This window comes from Folsomia candida, unplaced genomic scaffold (assembly GCF_002217175.1).
Source record: "Folsomia candida strain VU population unplaced genomic scaffold, ASM221717v1 Fcan01_Sc012, whole genome shotgun sequence".
Taxonomy (NCBI): Eukaryota; Metazoa; Arthropoda; class Collembola; order Entomobryomorpha; family Isotomidae; genus Folsomia; species Folsomia candida.
This window is the reverse complement of record NW_019091204.1, coordinates 3,139,681-3,161,506: the sequence shown is the minus strand read 5'-3', so window position 1 is coordinate 3,161,506 and position 21,826 is coordinate 3,139,681. Positions and strand designations below refer to the sequence as shown.

General features: G+C 39.5%; 5 protein-coding genes and 1 long non-coding RNA gene across 6 annotated transcripts; 4 read left to right on the top strand and 2 right to left on the bottom strand.

Moving 5' to 3' along the window:
* Positions 1 to 4,798: 4,798 nt before the first annotated feature.
* On the top strand, positions 4,799 to 6,302 carry LOC110855420. Its single transcript, XM_022103838.2, has 3 exons — positions 4,799 to 4,886; positions 5,758 to 5,983; positions 6,074 to 6,302. Exons 1-3 carry the CDS (start codon positions 4,815 to 4,817, stop codon positions 6,229 to 6,231), a joined length of 456 nt encoding a protein of 151 aa, XP_021959530.2. The 5' UTR covers positions 4,799 to 4,814; the 3' UTR covers positions 6,232 to 6,302.
* A 1,279-nt stretch (positions 6,303 to 7,581) lies between these two features.
* Positions 7,582 to 9,005, bottom strand: LOC110855397. The gene is made up of 2 exons (XM_022103826.2): positions 8,813 to 9,005; positions 7,582 to 8,566 (listed from the first exon to the last, which is right to left on the bottom strand). Exon 2 carries the CDS (start codon positions 8,547 to 8,549, stop codon positions 7,980 to 7,982), a length of 570 nt encoding a protein of 189 aa, XP_021959518.1. The 5' UTR covers positions 8,550 to 8,566; positions 8,813 to 9,005; the 3' UTR covers positions 7,582 to 7,979.
* Positions 9,006 to 9,792: 787 nt separating this feature from the next.
* Positions 9,793 to 10,575, bottom strand: LOC118437156. Its single transcript, XR_004835915.1, has 3 exons — positions 10,473 to 10,575; positions 10,210 to 10,402; positions 9,793 to 10,106 (listed from the first exon to the last, which is right to left on the bottom strand). It is a non-coding gene; the product is annotated as an uncharacterized LOC118437156 (long non-coding RNA).
* Positions 10,576 to 11,573: 998 nt separating this feature from the next.
* On the top strand, positions 11,574 to 14,649 carry LOC110855219. The gene is made up of 3 exons (XM_022103636.1): positions 11,574 to 13,330; positions 13,420 to 13,784; positions 13,859 to 14,649. Exons 1-3 carry the CDS (start codon positions 11,574 to 11,576, stop codon positions 14,647 to 14,649), a joined length of 2,913 nt encoding a protein of 970 aa, XP_021959328.1.
* Positions 14,650 to 14,910: 261 nt separating this feature from the next.
* Positions 14,911 to 16,804, top strand: LOC110855218. The gene is made up of 2 exons (XM_022103635.1): positions 14,911 to 16,430; positions 16,531 to 16,804. Exons 1-2 carry the CDS (start codon positions 14,911 to 14,913, stop codon positions 16,802 to 16,804), a joined length of 1,794 nt encoding a protein of 597 aa, XP_021959327.1.
* A 1,099-nt stretch (positions 16,805 to 17,903) lies between these two features.
* LOC110855289 (chondroitin proteoglycan 1) lies at positions 17,904 to 21,371 on the top strand. The gene is made up of 4 exons (XM_022103709.2): positions 17,904 to 18,116; positions 18,313 to 18,497; positions 19,151 to 19,449; positions 20,799 to 21,371. Exons 1-4 carry the CDS (start codon positions 17,919 to 17,921, stop codon positions 21,272 to 21,274), a joined length of 1,158 nt encoding a protein of 385 aa, XP_021959401.2. The 5' UTR covers positions 17,904 to 17,918; the 3' UTR covers positions 21,275 to 21,371.
* Positions 21,372 to 21,826: the final 455 nt, after the last annotated feature.

Genomic DNA, 21,826 nt, shown 5'->3' with positions numbered 1-21,826 from the left:
ATAGTTCATACAATATGAGACACGTATGCAATTTTTTTTCGTGTTGCAAATTCACTCGAATGCCTGAAAAATCATACCTTCCTTTAGTGCAGCATCATTAGCCCGAGTAGCTTTAAATATGTAAATATCCAACGGAAAAATATGTACAACTCAATCAAAGGGGTTACATAAGGAGATTCATTTATTTTTCAATCGAGCTTCGTTGCCTAACGTTCATCCCTAACGAGTTGTGAGTCACGATGTATGTACAGAAGTTAATACTGATTACGACGTGTCAAACATTAATTAGTCCCCATGACCTTTCCACCCGAAAAACGAGGTCAGCCACGATGATTCCAACTTTAGCCAATTACACCCCAAAATATTTACAACCTACGAAATAAAACAAGTAATCATGGCACGCGACTTTTCCAAGCTTTCCAAGACTATTTTCATGGTTACTCATCACCATGTGGTTTATCATGTAGGAACATACGTCTATTATGTCATAAGAAAATCGCTGAATTGTTCTTACCAGCCTTCCCCATTATATTGAGGTTAATCTTGCCACGTGTAACGCACCTGGGTTGGATTTCAGGTGCGAATTTGAAAAAGCCGTTGGTTGGAAAGCGGGAGAAAGCTTCCTGGAATTTTTAGAGGATTCCCTGCCAAGTTTGAAAGTTTTGGGGATTTGTCGAGCATTTTTCAGAAAATTTTCGAACGTTATTTTAGGAAAGTTAGTACGGTCCGTTTTTTTTGGGAATTTTCCACGACACGCTGGGGAAACCACCCGTTAATCTTTTTGATGCCGTCATATATGGACGGTCCCTAAACGAACCTAAATAATAGTACGATTAAATTATTTCATAGTATTCCCCCGTATGAAAATGGTATGGCGAATCCTGCAGAAACCGGCACAACTTCCCTGCACAGTTGATTGTGCAGGTAACTATATGCCGAATTATGAATAACTGGCATGAGATTTATGTCGAACATATTCTGCATAAAAAACCTAGCATAATTATGCATAATCCCCATAATATTTATGCCGAACATTTTCTGTCTGAAAAATTCAACCTAATCATGCATAATATCCGTGCCATATCTTATATGCATAAAATTATTTGGCCAATTGTGACTAAAAATTATCTGCTTATTGTGTATAACAAAGTACGTTGACACATTTATTTATTCCAGTTCAATTGTATTCATAAGTTCGGTAACTATATATAAATTCCCATTTTCATCATATTGACAAACAAATTTCATACGCTCTACATTAGTTGACAATTCGAACCTAACATCATCGCTAACTGATATAATTTTATTCGACTTTGGTGAATCTTTACTCTCAGCTACAACACACTTTTTCACGAGCAAAATCGCATTTGGGATACCAAACAAATTAAGTAGTTTAAAAATCACATACAATTTACCGTTAATTTTAACAATAGAGTTCACCCGTTTGATTGTATCACTATTACTGGAATTAAAAAATTTACCAGATATAATACATGATTTGCAACTAAAACCTTCACTGTGCATGTACCCTAATTTCTCTAGTTTCTTTCTCTCAGTTGTACTAAAAATGTATATCTTTTTTGCTCCCAAAAGTGTGCAATTATCAAGGGGACAGGACTTCCTGGAGTATTTCTTATTTTCTATCATTGAAATATGAAAATCTTTAGCTATGCCGTTTTGGAAATGGACTTCCCCCAGAGAACAAACTTTTTGAGCACATATAATTCTACTAATTATTTGTGACCCTACTTCTCTGGTACCGCAATAGCTATTTGTCAGCACCCCATTATAGTTTTCGAATTGGAACAACGAATAGCTCCACAAGGGTCCCCAGCGTCGCACGCAATCAGCAGCGTGAGTTAGTAAGTGGATGTTAAAACTACAGTAGCTCTTATCATATAAATTAGGAGTTAACAAACAAAATTCTTTAACCAATTTCTCAGCTTCGTTAATCTTATCTAATGTTACAGTATCCTGGGATAGGGTTGAAATAGAAACAATTAACTTGGCGAAGTGTTTCAAGTAACAATTTGGCAAAATACCTCGCAATAATGGTATTGCAATGACCATCCAAGTTTTCCACTCGCTGGCTTTCCAATACTTCATTTCTTTAATTTCCCTCATACTTCGACTACATTCATGTGGAATTTTACATTTCGCAATTCGTTGATTAATTTCTTGCGCTTTTGTGCCAATATAAAATGGTTCAGAGTGGTTTTTTGACTCTGTCCAAGCAAAAGCGAAAGTGCGAACAACTCCAAGCAAAACGGTATGCATATAGTCAAAAACAAACCCTCCAACAATATAACAATTTTTCAGATTAATAAGAGGAGATGCTAATTTGATCCCAAAATGAGACGCAACTGTAGACCCGTGTTGAAGTTTGTCTCTTAACTGCAGTAGATGTTGCACAAATATTTCTTTATCTCGTTTTATCGAAGTTTCAGTAGGATGAAATATCCATTTATGCCTCGAGTCAGATATTTTAAAATTTTTTCCCTTAGCAAGGCACCATGGGCAGCTATATTCGCCATTGAACTGGTTAATTCCTTGAATTTGACATCGAGCAACAGAATCCGCAGCGAACAAAGGGAAAAATATTTTACTGGTCATCATTTTGTTGTTAGCCGTCCAGACAATTCCTTCTGTAGATAATTGGGCTGCCTGTTTCATGAATGGATTTAGAAATAGAGTAAAATTTGGCTTTCCTTGACCTAGCCAAAGACCTCCCAGAATCGTGTGTTTTCTACGGAGTGGATAGTCAAGTTCGTTGATGCATAGAAGAAGTGGCCACACACTAAACCCTGATGAGTTAAAAATTGAGACACCATCAGTATTTAAGCAGCAAGTCAAGTCATACTTTTTTAATTTTAATTTTTTGTAGTCAGATCCGTCGATGATGTCACTTATTACGTTGCTAGCATTAAGATTGTTGGCACGTTTCACAAAGTTCTTGATAATTGACTTCGAGATTGCTTCTTTTTCTAAAAGTGATTTCAATACAGATCCAATATCGAAGGAGACAAAATAATTCCCATCTTTGATTGCCTTATGCATATTAACTTGTCCACATTTGATACAATTATCCGAGTTTTCAATAATGCACTGACATTTTTCACAAAAGGGGATCTTCTTTGCTAAAGTGTAGTCAGGTCCCAGCATCTTGTTCAACAAAAACATTGACGACGGGATTGATGCTCCAGTCGGTAAGTGAAAATTAATTAACGTTAGCAAATCGGTCATTGCAGATTTACTGAGTTTGTGACGGATGGCGAATCCTATTACTAACATACAACTTTCCGTTGTTGTAAGTTTTGCCTTAGGAAATATTTTGTATTGTTTGTTGTGGTGCTAGGATAATTAAAATATTCTTAGTTATAGAATTGAGCGAAATATTGATTATTTTGATAAATGAACTCATTGGCTACTTCATTTTGATCGTAATCGTCCTCATCATTGTCGTCGTCTGAACTTGTACTGAGGCCAGATTCGGAAACTTCCGCATCGTCGTTCATATCCTAACAGTGTAGTTGTAAAGTATACATAAAGCTAAAATAGTTGATATACTGTATCACAATTGGTATTGTCATATTACCAATTGAGGTAACGATGGGTGAAGATTGTCATCCAAGTCCTCATTACTTCTTCCCACCGTGTTGTCGCATTGCTGGTTGGGTTGAGTATTATTATTTAAGCCAACACCATCAATCGCCGACTAATTTAAAAATAATAATTTATTTTTCGAATTTTTCATAACTAGATTGGAATTTACCCAGCGGCGTTTTATCCTGTGCCGGGTCCTTATTGGTATACTTGTCACTTTCGCGCATCCTCCACGAGAGCCAAAATAGCTTTTATAATTTCTACGGGTTGACATTTAGTATTCAATTGTTGAAGTACTTACTTTAATAAGTTTCAAATGTGCTACTTGTGACGATTCGGGGGTTCGTTTGGACATACTAAACTCTGCTCTACAAATAGTGGGAATCTTTGGAAGCAATCAGTGTGGATGGCAACTTAACCAACTGCTCGCTCGGAATTTCATTCGCATTTACTAAATGTCTACGATTCCAATCAAAATGACATTTATTTTAATTGAGTGGTCCAACGAACGTCCCAAAAAGTATTCAGTCGTATCCTCCGAGAAGTTAGAAGATGGAACGTTGCGTGCTAATCCTCAAAATTTACTGGGACAGGTTGTGCAAGTTATTTGGAGTCGTGGGAAAATCTACCCTGGTTTGGTTTTAAAAATCGGTTCGTGTAATAATTGGTTCTTTCTAATTTTCTAATTTTCTCTCATTAAACTTATTAATAATTGATTGTGCATATGTTTATGTTAACTAATATTTTTTTAGCCAATGATGAGGAAGCCTTATCTGATGAAGCTGATTTATTGGCTATAGCTTGTTCTGCCGCTCAAGCCGTGGAAACAGGTGAGCATTCTGGCATAAAGAGGAAAAATACAGAAATCAAATCAAAGAAGGGTAAGGCAACAAATTTTGGCACCAGCGCAATTGCAATTAGAATTATGTTGGAGAGTTTTATCATATATTTTTTTATAAATTCAGGCAACAAATCCACGACGACAAAACGGATTCGCGACATAGAAGAGGTTGTAGCCAATCTTGTTCCTTCAGCTGATCTGCAAGATGTCCAGTCACAAGAGGAAAGTCACTCTTCTGGTCAGGAACAGATCCCCGAAGGAGTGGATTATTCTGGTATTTATTTTCTAATTAAACTTGCACAAATGCGAAGACAATAATGTAAAAATGATGGCAATTAATTACACTTGTTATGCAGAAAAATATTTGAAAATGAAGCAGAAGTACAAGGCATTGAGAATTAAATATAAGGATTTGAAATCCTCAGTCAGAGAACCATCCGAGGTAGACATTGTGTCCATTATTAGCTCGCCCTGCGTAGCACGAGAGCTATTGAATTCCTCTTGTCCGTCCGTCCGTCTGTCTGTGTGTTCACGAGTTTTTTGCATCAATTGATGCTAATTAATAATCCTCTTGACCATTATAGAATAAATTAAGCGCACCATTGGTATCGAACAATCCGTGGCGCAAATGGTGCGAATTAATTGTGCAAATGGATCGAGAAAGCACTACAATTTTGGAATAAGTAGCACCGTTGGTATTGAACGGTTGGTTATCCAAGCTGATGCGAAACAATTGGATGAGCATCAATTGATACTCACTAGAATGGATCAGGTCCATTTTTTCATAAATTAATAGCACCGTTGGTATCTGACAATCGGAAACACCAAATGATGCGAAAGAATTGGGGGCTTTGATGCATAACGCACCAATAGTGCATACTACTCGGCGGATATTATTTGACAATTCTGACATAAATTTTTCAAAATTTTCGTTGATCGTTGGTAGGTAATTCTGCACCAGTGATGCATAATTTTTGGACTTTCCTCGATGCATAATAATTATTGATCTATGTTGTTTAATTTATCTGCACCATTGGTGCAATATTGCATAAACATTATTGATCTACTTTGTTGGATTTTTCTGCACCATTGGTGCATAATTGCCAAAAAATTATGTATCTATTTTGTTGCATTTTTCTGCACCTTTGGGGCAAGTTATAACCAAATCATTATTACAGGGTGAGCTACTTCTAACGTTACTACGGTTTATTTTCGTCTTTATCAGTGTAGACTTTATACTTTAGACTTTAAAACTTTTATACATTTCTACGGTTATTATTTTAACAGGTTAATAAAAATTGTGTTTTTAACAGGTCGAAATTTACGCTAACAGCGGTGTAACATTGCCCATGGCCGATTTGACTTCCATCAAAATGGTTTCGTCCAAACCTACTGTGCTAGCACGCAATTTATTTAGACGGCTCTTTACGACAGAAGAACTTTCGACGCATTCTCCTTTAGGGAAGAAATGCAACGCCAACAGCAATGCCGCGCCTCCTCTTCCAATCATCGACATACCCAAACGGGACGCTGTGATCAGTAAGACATTACATAAATTATTGAGTATATTGGATTTATAAATTGCTAGAAAGATTTGTAAAGTCTATATTGAACTATTCTGCTCCACAGAATTTGTTCTGAAAGAGCAAGGGCTTGATGGACTACCAAATTCTGGTCATGCTGCCGAAGACAAAATTTTCAACAAGAATAAGAAGGTAGCAAGGAAGGAGATTATTAAATCATTATCAGATTTTTTGAGGGAGGAGCAGAAAAAGGCCCGTAATTAATTTCAATTTGATGTAATCAAATATTTGAAAATTTATTTACTTGAGAAAAATAAAATCACTAGAGAAAAATACCCTACGAATTCGCATGCATAATTTATTCTGCATAAATAATTCTTCACGAAATGCGGCCAATTTGTGCTACGAAAATATTGTACCCAAATGTTTATGAAGAAAATGTTAGTCATACTCTTGTATGTAGGAAATGTTCGTCATACTCTTTTATGCAGAAACAATTCTTCCTAAAAATCGGCCAATTTTAGGCACACAATTTGTACATGATTCGCCATATAATTTATGAAGAAAATGTCGGAAAATTTTCATACGGGCCCTCCCATTATAAAAATGAAACCGTGGAAAAGTACAAACTTTTAAAGGTGTGATCTACACCAACTTGGAGCTGTGGTTTGTCACACTTTCACCTTTTAAAGACGTACATGTTTCATTAGATTAATCCTAAGAGGGATGTTCCCAATTTTTACAAGATTATGCACTTAGGGCACATTCCTTATTAATTTACACAATTTTCATTAGCTGCAAAACTGTGGGGATGGGGCAATTAAAAAAGTAACAGATTTATGGTTAGATATATTTACATATATTGTTGGATCTCGTATGAATTTCTACCCGAAAAACCCGATAATCCGAATAAGGGCCTGCTTGGCGATGATGATGAGATAAAACTTTGAGTAAATGAGTTCCTAGTAGCCGCAACTGAGCCGAAATAACTTGACACTTATCACAAATTATCTCCTCTTGCTGATCACTACTTTATTAAATAGATTGAACCATTTACTAACAAAATTGCTACTTTGAAATAACTTTAAAATAAATAATCAGAGCTCAGCCAAAAATACGTGTTGCTCTCTCCAAGTCTAAAGTTACAACTAGTGCGACGTGGTTGGTGGTGGTGACTGCTAGAACTAAAAAACCATGAAAATAATGACACCACCAGCCAAAGCACAGCATCAATGATAATCTTAACTAAAGTAACTTGCACAAATAAAAACATAATTATTTAACCAAATCCAACATATATATATTTCATTTTGTGCCCGATCATATTTAGTAAATTACACGTAAATTGTACCAATTTATGTAGGATGGGAACAAATTAGGGAAAATACGGAATTCATGCATGCATAAATTTTGCACCATTCGTAAGCTTGCATGTGTAGATAAAGTGTCGCATGAATTTTGGTTGGGCGCACTCACTTCAACTTTTAATGTATGATTTTATGATATCCTGCAGATATTAACTATGATTTCAGCATGTAAATATTTACGTTTTTTATGAAAAATGGAAAAAAATTGAATCTAAATGCTGGACCCTTCTATGCTACATTTTCAAACTTGATACTTAAATAAGCTTGACATTTATTTTATTTGTATTTACTCTTTGCATGCATAATGTGTTATTACATAAATAGTCAGATAATTAATTAAATAGCATGAATACTGTGAGCTGCTTCAATTTTTCGGAGAATACAAACTTTACGAAATGTAAAGCAAACATTAGTGTAGAAATTTAAAATAAATAGTTTAAATGAAAAACAACTAATTTGACAAGTTAAAGACGACTATTTAGAATAATAAATATTTTTCTGACTACGTTATACATTAATTAATTTATATATTTATTTACAAGATCTTAAAATGTTACAAAAATGTGTGCTATTATAACGGAACAAATTATGTATATTAAAACATTTAAATAATAACAAAAATTAATATTATGCAAATATACAATCTTATTCAAACTTGACGTCCTCATAAAAGAATGGAGACGGGAAATTGGACCGGATTGAGACGAGTGACCGACGTCGCAACCTTTTGCAGGAAATGCTGCAGGAAAATTGGGATTCCAAAAGTTGCACAATGCTTCCAAGAAGTTGGGAACTTGTGGCTGCTTCGCTGCATTTCTTGCTCACGGTGCGATACCGTTTGCTAATTGGGGACTTGGACAAGGGCGAAATTTTATTTGCGACGAGTTTCTTTTCTTCCTTCATGGGTAAGTCTTCGACCTGTGGAATTTTTTCGTGCTCAGGATCTGTTGTTTCCACGGTGAGAGGGATAAATGTATCCTCTTTTGATATTTCCGGTTCTTCTGGGGTAGTAAATTGTGTCTCAGCGTCGTCGTCAATAGTTTGCGTGTCGTTGTCGTCAATAACTTGTGTTGCATGGTTGGTGATACGTGGGGTGGGATTTTCCATGATAATTTTAGGGTCGTCGTCGTCCGCCGAACCGGTTTGTAGGTCATCGCGGTCAATAATCATGTCCTCAGGGGTCATGATTTCTTCCATATCGTTAATTTTCTCCATTTTTGATGTGAAGTGATCTAAGGTTAAATACAAAATATTTATTAGATATGTTAAAAATAGTTTGTTTTTTATCTGCATATGTAACAAATTTCGGTGAGAAAATGCAAAAAATTCTTTAAATTAAACTAAATTTTCCCTAGTGTGTAAAATTATAAAAAAATTCTGACAGGAAAATTTTCCTTAAAGAAAATGCTCAAATTCAAATCCTTCACGTTTATATTCAAGATATCGAAATATCAAAAAAAAATTTAAAACCTCCATACCTTTTTTGATTGAAAATGAATCCTTCAAGTATAATCCGGTATTTATTTATGTTCCGTTAACAAGCTGCACTTTTCTCTTGTGGGTTAATGTTCCTCTTCCTGCTTCCAGTTGACAAGTGTGCCTGCATTTGTGGAGGCGAACAACTTTTATATGAATGAATCAACACTGCATTTACGCGAGAGTGACGTATCGCGAGTGAATTGGATTCTTACTCTCAACATGAACAAGTTTGAACACGTTTGGACGAGAGTGAACGGTGGTGATGCACAATTCGTAACTCTCGTCCCGACAAGATTCACCTTGTCTGCAAAAAATATTGCAAAAACACGAACCAAAACAAATCCAGGCAAGTAATCTCGCCGTGACTTTGTAACGGCAAAGTCATATAAATATTGGAGATGCATTGTGTTTGTATCTTACTCATGTTGTACATATGCTGGCAACCTTGTGTAGGCTGGAGTAATAAAGTTGAGCAAGGGGCCGTGCATTATGTGTAAGAGAATTTGAAACATTATGCTTAAATACATGAGGCAAGTACCTGTGTTCATAAATATGAGAAATATGCTGTTATCCTAGCACCAACCTCAGCTCTAATGTGTTGCATTCTTTATGCACAGTCCCACTATGCATAATTTGGATCAATATATTTATTCAGAACTGTCACTTCTCACAAATACCTAAATGGATTAATGTATGTGCATACATAATGAATCAAAGCGAGTGGATAATTCATGTTCCAACTTGGTATGAAATTGTGTATGATTTGCATACATTTTTGTTTTGTTTCCAGTTAAGGTAGCGGAATTAGAATTTTGTCTAGAAACGGGTCGGGTTTGTACCGCCAATTTTAGCGTTGTGCGTTTTGAACAATGTACATAAACAACATTTTAAGCAGATTTGAAACACGAATATGACATCCGATTTGACCAGGCATACAGTGAGGATTGTGGGTGGGGAGCAAAAGTCGTAAATGTTAAGAATGTCAATTTTAGTAGATCTGTAACTTTCAACTCGAATAATTATTTGTAGATATTTCACTCCCTAGTTACATTTGTTATAAGAATTTATTAATAATAAATTCTTTAATTACATAAATATATGATATGTAATTAATAGAAATCTAAAAACTACGTATATGTATATATTTAAATTCTTGTCCATACAAATAAATGAAATATGTAAATATTGACTAATTAAATATATGCAGAATTTCTTCCATACAGATTTCTTGAACTTGCTTTCTTTTAAATTTAACTCTTGTAAATTTGACCAAGAAAAGACTGGATTTCCAACCTGACCAACAAAAAAATAAGATTTGAAAATCGTCTTACATTTTAAATTTTAAGTTTTATCCTTCCACATACCACAAAAACTATAAATTATTTTGACTCCTCACCCTCATCTGAAAAAGATGACCCAAAGAGCATGCAAAATTCCTGGAACCCAGAAGAAAAATGAGAGAATCAGGTTGATCGCGACGTCAGAGTCGCATTTGTTCTTCTTCAGAAAAACGGCAAGTGGGGGTAGGATGATGGACAAAATGACCAAAAGGATATCCCTTCCGTCCGCCATGATTGACAAGATAAGCCCTTTCGTAAATTCGGGTAGTAAATTGGAGAAATTAATTCTTTTCGCAAACTGGGAAAATAATTATATTACCTGGAAAGTTATATGAATTATGAATTGGGTGTGGCACCTGGAAGTGAGAGCTGGCTGGTGTGAGAATTAAGTAATTATGTTACGTGCGTGATGGAATGTGTTGTTTTGCCCTTATCAAGGATGTGCTTATCGGCACATCCTCATTATGCAGATAAGGAAACATGCATGCAAAATTGGTATATGTAGAGTTATTTATTAATATCGCGATTAATACAGAATGCTAATTAAATATGTCGTAAAATTAAGTACAAGTAGTTATAATTGCTTGATTTTACTTCATGTAACTATGCATGCAGAGCTAAGGGGTAAATCTGTGCCCAATTAATGCACAGCTCCCCAACAAATTCAGTGTTAATATGCATTAATATACGGTGGTAATAATCAGCAGCATTTTTTAGCTATTTACAATTTTATACTTATGCAAATTATGCACAACTAATTATCAATTAAAAATTGTGTATGAGTGGACTTTGAGTGAGAGAGGATTATTTCATTGAAAGGCGAGTTGATCTCTGGAGGAGGTTAAGCGTCATTTTCATACGTCAATCATCAAATTTCAAGAATTTGTTAAGAATGCTAAATCAACGTTTGTAAAGTGAATGCCATGCAGTTTTTCCATATCTTAACTTATTTTATCTCATGACTAATTTCCCTTATTTTTAATCTCCAGACTAATTTAATTATGAACCATTCTCAAACTCCTATTTAAGTCAATGTATTGTAAACTCATTTCATAACTAATTCAATTATCCTATTATGTATGTCTCCATTTTACTTGAACTCTGATCACCTTGACCGGCCTCCTATAAAACCCAAATTATCATTATCATTCCGATCCACTCTTTTACCCAATGTCAACCAGTCACGGTCGGTCTGTTCTCCATCGGTCTCATCTGCCCCACAATTAATTTGTACACTATTTTTACTGACTAAATAAACCTCTAAATATATGGGCAAATAGTACCGATCCAAGTTTACACAAAATCATTGACACACACGATTCCCAGCTCCATCATTTTGGTCTCAAGCGAACAGGATTACCAATCCCATAAACTTTTGCGTGAAAGTGTGTTGTTGGCAACAAAGTGACATAGTGACGCCATGGCCCTCGTCAAAGCAGAGAAGGAACGTGACGCCACAAAAGTGACCCTGGGGTGGCTCGAGAAGCGGTACAATGACCACGCCACCGCCCCAATGACCGAGAATAAGGTAGCCCAATACCTTACCACCGTGACCATCTCCAAAGACAAGATTGAAGACACCTTCCAACGCATCGCAGCAGTTGTGGATCCTGCTGACCTCGACCCCCATTCAACAGAGTATGAATCACTACTTGACCGTGCTGTTGACCTCATGGATAAGCTCACTGTCAACCAAAAGTCTTTCATCCCTGCTACCAAAGCAACTCCTCCCCCAACTGGAACACTCGCAACCATCAAAGCAGACATTCAACTCCCACGTCTGAACTTACCCACCTTCGACGGCAAGATTGAAGAATGGACATCCTTCAGGGACCTCTTCAGGACTGCAATCCACGACAATGTCCACCTATCGGACTCACAGAGATTGGCATACCTTAAGGCGCAACTCAAGGGAGAAGCAGCTCGACAGGTACAGTCATTGGTCATCTCAGATGCCAACTACGCCATCGCCGCCAAGCTATTGGAGGATCGTTACCAGAACGATCGTCAACTGCTCTTCACCTTATTGAAGAGATTCACTCAACAACAACCCATTGGACTTGCGACTGCATCATCCTTACGCCAACTCATCGACGGTAGTAAGGAGTGCATCCGGTCACTGGAGGTGCTAGCCCAGCCTGTGCAACACTGGGATGCACCCCTCCTCTTCACCATTCATCAGAAGCTCGACAGCGCCACCAAGGAACTGTACGAGCAAGGACTGCAGGATAGCTCCATTCCCAAGCTTCAAGGCCTCTTCGACTTCTTGGATCAGAGGTCCAGAGCGTTGGAGGCGAGTGGGAGTAAGTCCTCATATCCTCCCAAAGTCCTTGAAAAGAATAAATCTCCTCATGTCAGGAATCACGTGCACCATGCACAAGCTCCTTCCTCGCCTCACTCACCACACCCATGCAAAGTGTGCGCTGAGCCACACCACCCTCTCTACAAATGTACAGTCTTCCTCGCCATGACCGTGGACTGCAGAATCGAAGCGGTTAGAAAGAATTCACTGTGCTTTAACTGTGTTCGCAGTAACCATCCCAGCTCGCAATGCCCCAGCGCTTTCACCTGTCGTACTTGCAGTGGGAAACACAACTCACTTCTTCATCGTGTCAAGTCACCTGTTCAACCGGCCCCTCCAGTCGTGAACAATAATCCCGCATTGAATCATCATGCTAGCAACAACAAAAGTACCCTTTCTCAAACTCTCCTTGCTACAGCAATTGTCCTTGTGAAGGACACATCAGGCCAGCAGCAGCCAATTCGCCTCTTGTTGGATGGTGGATCCGATGTCCACATCATCAGATCAAGTACCGTCAAGTCCCTCGGCCTACGCTGGAACAAACAGCAAACTCTCATCACTGGACTCTCGTCAGCCCCAGTCGGAAGTGCGTACGGTGTGCTGGACATGGAGTTCAGTCCGCACATTGATCCTCATCTCACCATTCTCGCCAAGAATGTGAGAATCATGACCACAGTTACTGGTCAACTTCCTCGTCACCCATGTGATCCCGATCTTCCTCATCTCAATGGACTGCAACTCGCTGACGAGAAGTGGCACATCCCTGATGACATCGACATGTTAGTTGGTGCATCACTCGTCTACGGTCTCATCAATGGAGACAAAAGACATGGTCAACTCGGTCAACCATTTGCCCTCAGCTCGGACATTGGTTGGTTGGTAGTTGGTGAAGTTGGTCAGACTGACACAGGTGCAATCACTAATTTTCATACTCAAGGTTCCCCTAATATGCAATCCGCTACAGTACCGCAGCAGTCACAGGTACGAGTAACAGACGTCGACTTGGACAAACGCCTCCGCTCATTCTGGGAGCTGGAAGAAGTCCCACTCCACGCCCCCTCACACAAGAAGAACAACAATGTGAAGACCATTACGTCACCCACACCACTCAACAGCAAGATGGAAGATTTGTTGTCAGCCTCCCATTCAAAACTACTCCTCCAGACCTTGGCTCATCCCGTGAAATGGCATTGCAACGTCTTCGCCAAATTGAACGACGACTCGCTCGGCAGCCAGCGCACAAAGAACAATACGTCGCCTTCATGAAGGAATATCTCGACCTCGGCCACATGGAGGTTGTTCCCCCACAAGAAATCGAGTCCCAGGCATGTACATACCACACCACTTCGTAGTAAAGGAGTGCAGTACCACTACCAAACTTAGGGTGGTTTTCGATGCTTCAGCTAAGACCGGAAATGGTAAATCCCTCAATTCATGCCTACTTGTTGGAGCAACAATCCAAGACTCCCTCTTCGATATTCTCCTACGATTTCGAACCCACATCGTCGCCTTCACTGCAGATGTGGCGAAAATGTATCGTCAGATCCTCGTCGCCAAGCAGGATGCTGACTACCAACGAATTCTGTGGAGAGAGGATCCATCCTCTCCAGTGACAGATTATCGTCTCCTGACTGTCACGTACGGAACAGCATCCGCCCCCTTTCAAGCTACACGCACTCTCGAGCAAGCTGCCATCAATAAAGAAGTGGAACTTCCCCTCGCTGCAAAAGTTGCACGCAACGACGTCTACGTGGACGACGTGATGTCCGGTGCTGACTCGTTGGAGCAAGCAGTTAAAATCCAAGAACAAATCTTCCTCCTCATGCAAAGTGCCAAATGGGAAGCAAGACGGTGGAACTCAAGTCACCCAGCTCTTATCGACCGACTGCCTGTGGAATTACGGGAAACAAAGTCCCTCATGCCATTGGAACTGGGTCACACAGTGAAGACTTTGGGAATTTATTGGCAACCTAACTCTGATCAATTTCTTTTCCAACTTGATTCTTCTCTTTCCACATTCAAAGGTCACCTAACTAAACGTATCATTCTCTCCGAAATAGCAAAAATCTTTCATCCCATCGGGTGGCTCGCTCCAGTTGTCATCACTGCCAAGATGATGACGCAACAACTTTGGAAACTTGACCTTGGTTGGGACGATCCTGTTCCAATCGACCTTGCCGACAAGTGGACCTAGTACAAGAGAGAACTGCAGCACATCGAAGATATCAAAATTCCAAGATGTGTCAAGCAATCCCCCGACACCAAACTTGCCCTCGTAGGTTTCTGCGATGCATCAGAAAGGGCCTACTCTGCCGTGACCTACCTCTGCTGTTATCCAGAAAATCTCTCTCCTCCTCTCATCTCCGTCATCGCTTCGAAGACCCGCGTAGCTCCATCCAAGACCGTGTCCCTTCCTCGTCTCGAACTCTGCGGCGCCGTGCTTCTCTCCCACCTAATGGAGACCGTTAGTCACGCCCTCAAATTACCTCTTCAACACCAAAGTGCGTGGACAGATTCAACTGTCACGCTTGATTGGATACGATCCCATCCTTTACGGTGGAATCGCTTCGTGGCCAACAGGGTCACAGAAATTCAGAATCGCCTTCCTTCGCATCATTGGGGACACGTGTCTGGAGTGGAGAATCCAGCAGACTGCGCATCACGAGGACTGGACCCTTCAACCTTCACCCATTTCAAGCTTTGGTGGAATGGGCCAGATTGGTTGAGCACCGGAATTCCTACCCCTCGTCAAACTTATCCAAAGCCCGACTCATCCATCGACATGGAGGAGAGGAGGGAGATCGTGAATTGCAACGCTACGACAACTCATCCCTGGTCTGATCTACTCAACAACTGTTCATCCCTTCTCAAACTGCAAAGAGTTACTGTTTGGTGCACGCGTTTCACTGTTAATACTCGTCCACATTTGGGTCACGCCAACACTGGCCCACTAACCCCTGCCGAACTCCACAACTCCCTCGTCATTTGGGTGAAAATTGTGCAAGCCCAAGAATTCCCATCAGAAATCCAATTTCTACAACAAGTGCCCCCAAGGGTGGACCCCAAGAGTCCCATTCTCTCACTCAACCCATTCCTCGACAAGAACGGAGTGCTCAGAGTTGGAGGAAGAATCCACAAGGCACCACTCCCGTATGACAACCGTCACCCTATCCTCCTCCCTCGACTTGGGCGACTCACACAATTGCTCATCATCCAGGAGCACGAGAATCTGTTCCACTGTGGGCAACAACTTCTACTCTCATCAATCCAAACTCGTTATTGGATCATCCGAGGACGTGACGCGATTCGACACCAATTGCGAAAATGTGTGCGGTGCACTCGTCAACGTGCCGCCACGCTACAACAATTTATGGCAAATCTTCCCCAGTTTCGCCTTCATCCGTGTCGTGCCTTCACCAAGGCAGCAGTGGACTACGCCGGCCCATTCCTGCTCCGACCCATGGTCCCACGAAGTACAAGCACAATCAAGTCATACCTTGCAATTTTTGTCTGCTGCGTCACACGAGCAATCCACTTGGAATTGGTCAGCGCCATGACCACTGACGCCTTCATCGCAGCCCTCCGCCGTTTCATCGCCAGACGTGGTTGCCCAACAGACCTCTACTCTGATTGTGGAACCAACTTTGTGGGTGCCAACCACGAATTGAGAAAATTTCTCGCCCTGTCCTCCACACCAATTCACAATCAAGAAATTGCCAATCAATTGTCCCGTGATGGTATCCAATGGCACTTCAACCCCCCTGGAGCTCCACATTTCAATGGACTTGCAGAAGCTGGGGTGAAATCTGTTAAGTATCATCTCACCCGCATCATTGGTCAAACTCGGCTGACCTTTGAGGAGATGACCACCACCATCACTCAAGTTGAAGCAGTGCTGAACTCCCGTCCAATAACTGCTGAATCCTCAGATCCATCCGACTTGGCAGCATTGACCCCTGGACACTGGACTCATCGGTGCCCCATTGACCAGCGCCCCCGATCCAGACGTAACGGACCTCAAAACTGGTCGACAATCTCGGTGGCAAATGCTACAACAAATGTACCAAACATTTAGGCAACGATGGTCCAAGGAGTACATCACACGACTCCAACAACGCCCTAAATGGATGACGCCCCACAAGCAGATTACCATCGGCGACCTTGTCCTCATCAAGGACGAACGACTCCCTCCAATGACTTGGCGTCTCGGTCGAGTCCAGAAAGTGCATCCCGGCGATGATGGACTCATTCGCGTCGTCACTCTCCTCACAAAGGATGGAACTCTTCAACGCCCAATCGCCAAACTCGTCCTCCTCCCCGTTTCTCAAGACAGTGATAATAAATCTTGAAGTGGTCACTTCAACGTGGGGAGAATGTTAAGAATGCTAAATCAACGTTTGTAAAGTGAATGCCATGCAGTTTTTCCATATCTTAACTTATTTTATCTCATGACTAATTTCCCTTATTTTTAATCTCCAGACTAATTTAATTATGAACCATTCTCAAACTCCTATTTAAGTCAATGTATTGTAAACTCATTTCATAACTAATTCAATTATCCTATTATGTATGTCTCCATTTTACTTGAACTCTGATCACCTTGACCGGCCTCCTATAAAACCCAAATTATCATTATCATTCCGATCCACTCTTTTACCCAATGTCAACCAGTCACGGTCGGTCTGTTCTCCATCGGTCTCATCTGCCCCACAATTAATTTGTACACTATTTTTACTGACTAAATAAACCTCTAAATATATGGGCAAATAGTACCGATCCAAGTTTACACAAAATCATTGACACACACGATTCCCAGCTCCATCATACGTCAATCATCAAATTTCAAGTATGTAATTTACACTCATTTGTCAGATGTGATACACTTATTAATCAATGTCACTGCCAATAAAATGCACTTAGGTAATCAGTCCCGAGGAACAAAAGCTTTCAAGGGGAAAACGGCCTGAAATGTCTCTTCGGGAAAATCGAGGCAATATGATTATATGAACTCATCACTTAAATATTCAAGTTACAATTTTATTTACAACGATATGTATGTGACGCAGTGATGTCGAATGTGGGTGTAGAAATAGGGCTGACCCGACAATATCCAATCCTTCAGGTCGGACCTGATTTGATACCCCGGGTAGCTTACCCGGCTATTTACGGTAACATGAATCCAATCAGAGCGGATTGGATTAAATAGTATTGTTCGAATCGGATGGAGTTGCATTGTCCTCATAAAATTGAACTGTATTGATCGGATTAGTTGGGATCGGATTTTTCGGATTGGATCCATGTCGTAGTAAATAAATGGACGATAATTCAATCGAATATTATTATCCGGATCACCTGCCTTATTTTGAATATTTGTGTAATCTTGTCACCACACTGAACAGATCCGTGCTGGTCGGGATAATTCATGTCAGAGATCGAACGTGACATTGATTGTTCACCTGAATAATGGAAATTGTTGACTTCTTATCAACCCCATTCACAGATTACAAGTGGGCCGAGGTCGCATTTTTATACTCGAATTTTCCAGCTTACTCCTCTATTTCACCTTTGAACTTGGGCATTGAATCCTCTCGCAAGTATTTCATCATGCAAATTTTCGCAAAGTTATGCGTCTTCGGTATCATTGCGGTACTTGGAGTGCTGGTAAGAGTTTCTCCAAATTTGAAAATTTAAAGATGAAAAAGACCAATTAAATTGGTAAAAAATTATTAGTCAAATTTTTGCAATCTAAATACCAAAATTGTTAGAATTAGATTTCTGTATTTAGTTAATTTGCAAATTTTTAGTTTCTATTTGGATTTAAAGTTTTTGTCCCCAATCTTTGTTTTCCTAAATTAAGGCGCAAGATGAGGAAATCTGTCCTCCAGGCGCGGACACGTGGCCGCATCACAACTGCTCCCAGTTTTACGCCTGCAACAATGGGAACCCCATCGTCGCCACCTGTCCAGAAAACCTGTATTGGAACCCAGAAGCAGAATATTGCGATTTCCCGGACAACGTGGAGGAATGTGTGGATGGGACGAGGTAAAGATTAAGATAAACATACTTACAATTGAAGTCTACTAAAGTAAAGTGTCAGATTCTACGAAATTCGTATAAATTGACCACAAATTTGAGACGAAATTCGCTAAAGACACAATCTCTCAATTGTTTTTTTTGGAGATTTTTGCATTCGAAGAGGAGAAAATGTGCCCTAAAGTCAACATATTTTACGTTTTCCAAATTTATTTCGTGTCTTCGCTTCTTTAGATTCAAATGTCTATGCTGTTTCTCTCCATTTAGTCTTTGGCAAATTCCAAATTCTTTAAATTTGTTATGGACAAAGTGGTGAAAAATGTCGCAAATTATTTCGCAAACGTTTTACAAACTCATTGCTGACGTGAGCATGCATGCCCTCATGCATGCTACAAATTTGTCCCGAGTAACAAATTTTATTGACCACGTCACAAATTTTTAATGACGCATACACTCAAAATAAATTTGATTAAAATATGCGATTATACAACTAGGGTGTACCATTTACTATATGAAAGTTAAAATTTATCCATCGTTTTAGAATTTTCGCTCATCCTAGAGTATGCAAATTTTTTGCAACACCAGTTGTGTCATCGCAAATTTTATCCAGCTTTATTTACAGGGTGTACATGTCCTAAACGTCATTTCTTTCTTCTCAATAGACCCCCTACGGGAACGACGCTACCCGTGACCCAGAGTACACCGGCACCAACACAACAATCCACTACAACCTCCGCACCCATCACGACGGTGCCAACCACACCCCCACCTTCCACCCCTGGACCAAGCTCAACGGCGGAGGAGACACCGGAAACTGAAGCACCATTAACGACAACCACGCCCCACACGACGACCGAGGAGCAGCCAGAAACGGAGGACACGGCTGGAACCCCCTCAACCACGACCCGACTCCCACCTGGCGTCTGTCCGGAGACCGGGATCATTAAAATTGCTCATCCAGGTAAAACCCAACAACTTTTATGAATTATATTTTTTTTCTTTATCCCGCAGAATTCAAATTTTGTATCAAAGCCAAGTGAACAGAATGTATTCGTGCATCAAAAAGCTTCAAAATCTTAGATTTTCATAAACCAAAATTCATTCATGATAATTATTCCTTATTTTCTATTTGTCCCGCGAAATTCAAATTTTCTGTCAAAGTTCAGCCATGAAAATTTCAAACTTTCGAAATCTTAGATTTTGACAGAATTTCTCATCCAAGGATTTAGGAGGGGTTAAAATTGAACGATTTTGATTTTATTAAAGGCCAATTTGCAGAGCTGGGACAATCCAGATTAGGGATTGGTGGATTGGTAATCCGGATTGCGATTAGTCAATCCCTAATCCCTAATCCAAACTTTGAAAATATTGAAAATAATCCACCAATCCCCAATCCCTAAAATAAATTTATTCAAATCAATCCCCAATCCAACAAAATATTGCCAAGCTAATCCCAAATTTGGATTGGTCATAGATCTTGGATTAGTTTTTAATTGTTTTGCAACTCTGTGTTTCACATTTTCCTTAAAATTACCCAGTGAATTTTTGACTTTTAAAAAACTTGTACACAAAAACGAACCAGTTAACTTCTTAATGTATTGTTATTACAGCTCTAAAATGATTTAAACCGTTTACTTTATTTTTTGGCGTGAAATGGTCCATTATTAAAAGTATCAATTTAAAAACAAAATACTTATAAAAAATTCTTCAAATTGAAATCAACCAATATTGGGCAATCCATACTTCTTCATTTTTGCACAGGAATTAACTTTGTCCAATGAACTGGGTAATATGCTGTTGTAATTGCATAATAATTTCAGACTAATTATTAGAGTATATCAAATTTTTTATCTTTCAATTTTTCAGTCCCCTTTACTTTTATTTATATTTATATAGGGCGAAATCATAAAACAAACTGTTAAACAAATGCATTAAACAAAATATAAGTGAAAACCAATCCCCAATCTTGAAACTAATCCAGATTGGCCAATCCCTAATCTCCAATCCAAATCATTGTTGTAAAGAAATCTAATCCGAGACCAATCCAATCCCCGAATCAATGTTGAATTCTAATCCCCAATCTAATCCAAAAATTTTAGTGACCAATCCCTAATCCGTAATCCGAGCAAAAAATCAACTAATCTCCCAGCTCTGCCAATTTGGCATATAGAAATCCGTAAAAGAGGCTGAAAATAGTCCGGGTTTTTAGGATGTTATAAATTTCCCAAAATCATAATTTAAATTTGCTCTAATACTGGTAAAACAATTTACAATTTAAAAAATTGTAAATCCTTATTTTGTCCCGCGCAGAATTCTGTGAGTCGTACTACCTTTGCGTGAACGGCGTTCGACAAGAGCCACCCGCTACGTGCCCGGATGGTCTTTTATTTGACCCATCCTTAGCTGAGTGCAATCAAGCGGCGGACGTGGACTGCGGGTCGGCGTCCCCCCGAACCACAACCACCACCACGGAAGCGCCCACCTACCAATGTCCCGACCAAGGCGCGGCGGTCATTCCGTACCAAGGAAACTGCACCCTGTACATTATGTGTATCGATGGGTCACAAACCGTGTATAGATGCCCACCCGGGTATTTGTTCGATACAGGAAAACTTGTCTGCGAACATGAATCCACGGCCGAGTGCACGGTCGGATTTAGTTTGGCGGGATTTTTCGAACACTTGGGTGGAGTTCAGGTTGAAGTTGGAGGGGAAAAAGATATCGTGGTAATTCAAGAGTCCAGTTTTTCAAAGGTGTTTGGAAAACTTTGGAATTTTTGGAAATAGTTGTTTCAGAATTTACTATGTATATATTTGAATTGCGGATTACTAAATAATCCGGAATGATAATCTGGAATAATAAATCACTTGCTGAAAAATGTAATCACTAACCTTAAATAATTATTTTGCAAGGCGGATAACTTTAAGTGAAACAAATCGCTACAGTTCAGGTAACCATGGTGGGAAACCAATATGTCATAGATCGAAAGGAATATTGTTTGGCCCGTAGAAGAAGTCGAATTCATACAGTAGCCGCATACTTTGCTCATTTACTTGCAAAGGCGTTAGTGCTAAATATATGTACATTAGCATGACGATAAAACAAAATTAGGATGATGTAACATTATGCAGAATAACTATTTGGGTGATTCAATTGTGTCAGCAGGAATTTTGAAAATTATGTAAATGTTGAAAATTTAGAGGCTCACAACTACATGCATACATACTCATATTCCTGCCCATCATATTTATTTACATATGCATACTGAAGTATGTACCGCGTGCTTCACTCCGCACCCCATTTAAAGCATCTGTAGATAGGTACAGATTCTGTATTAA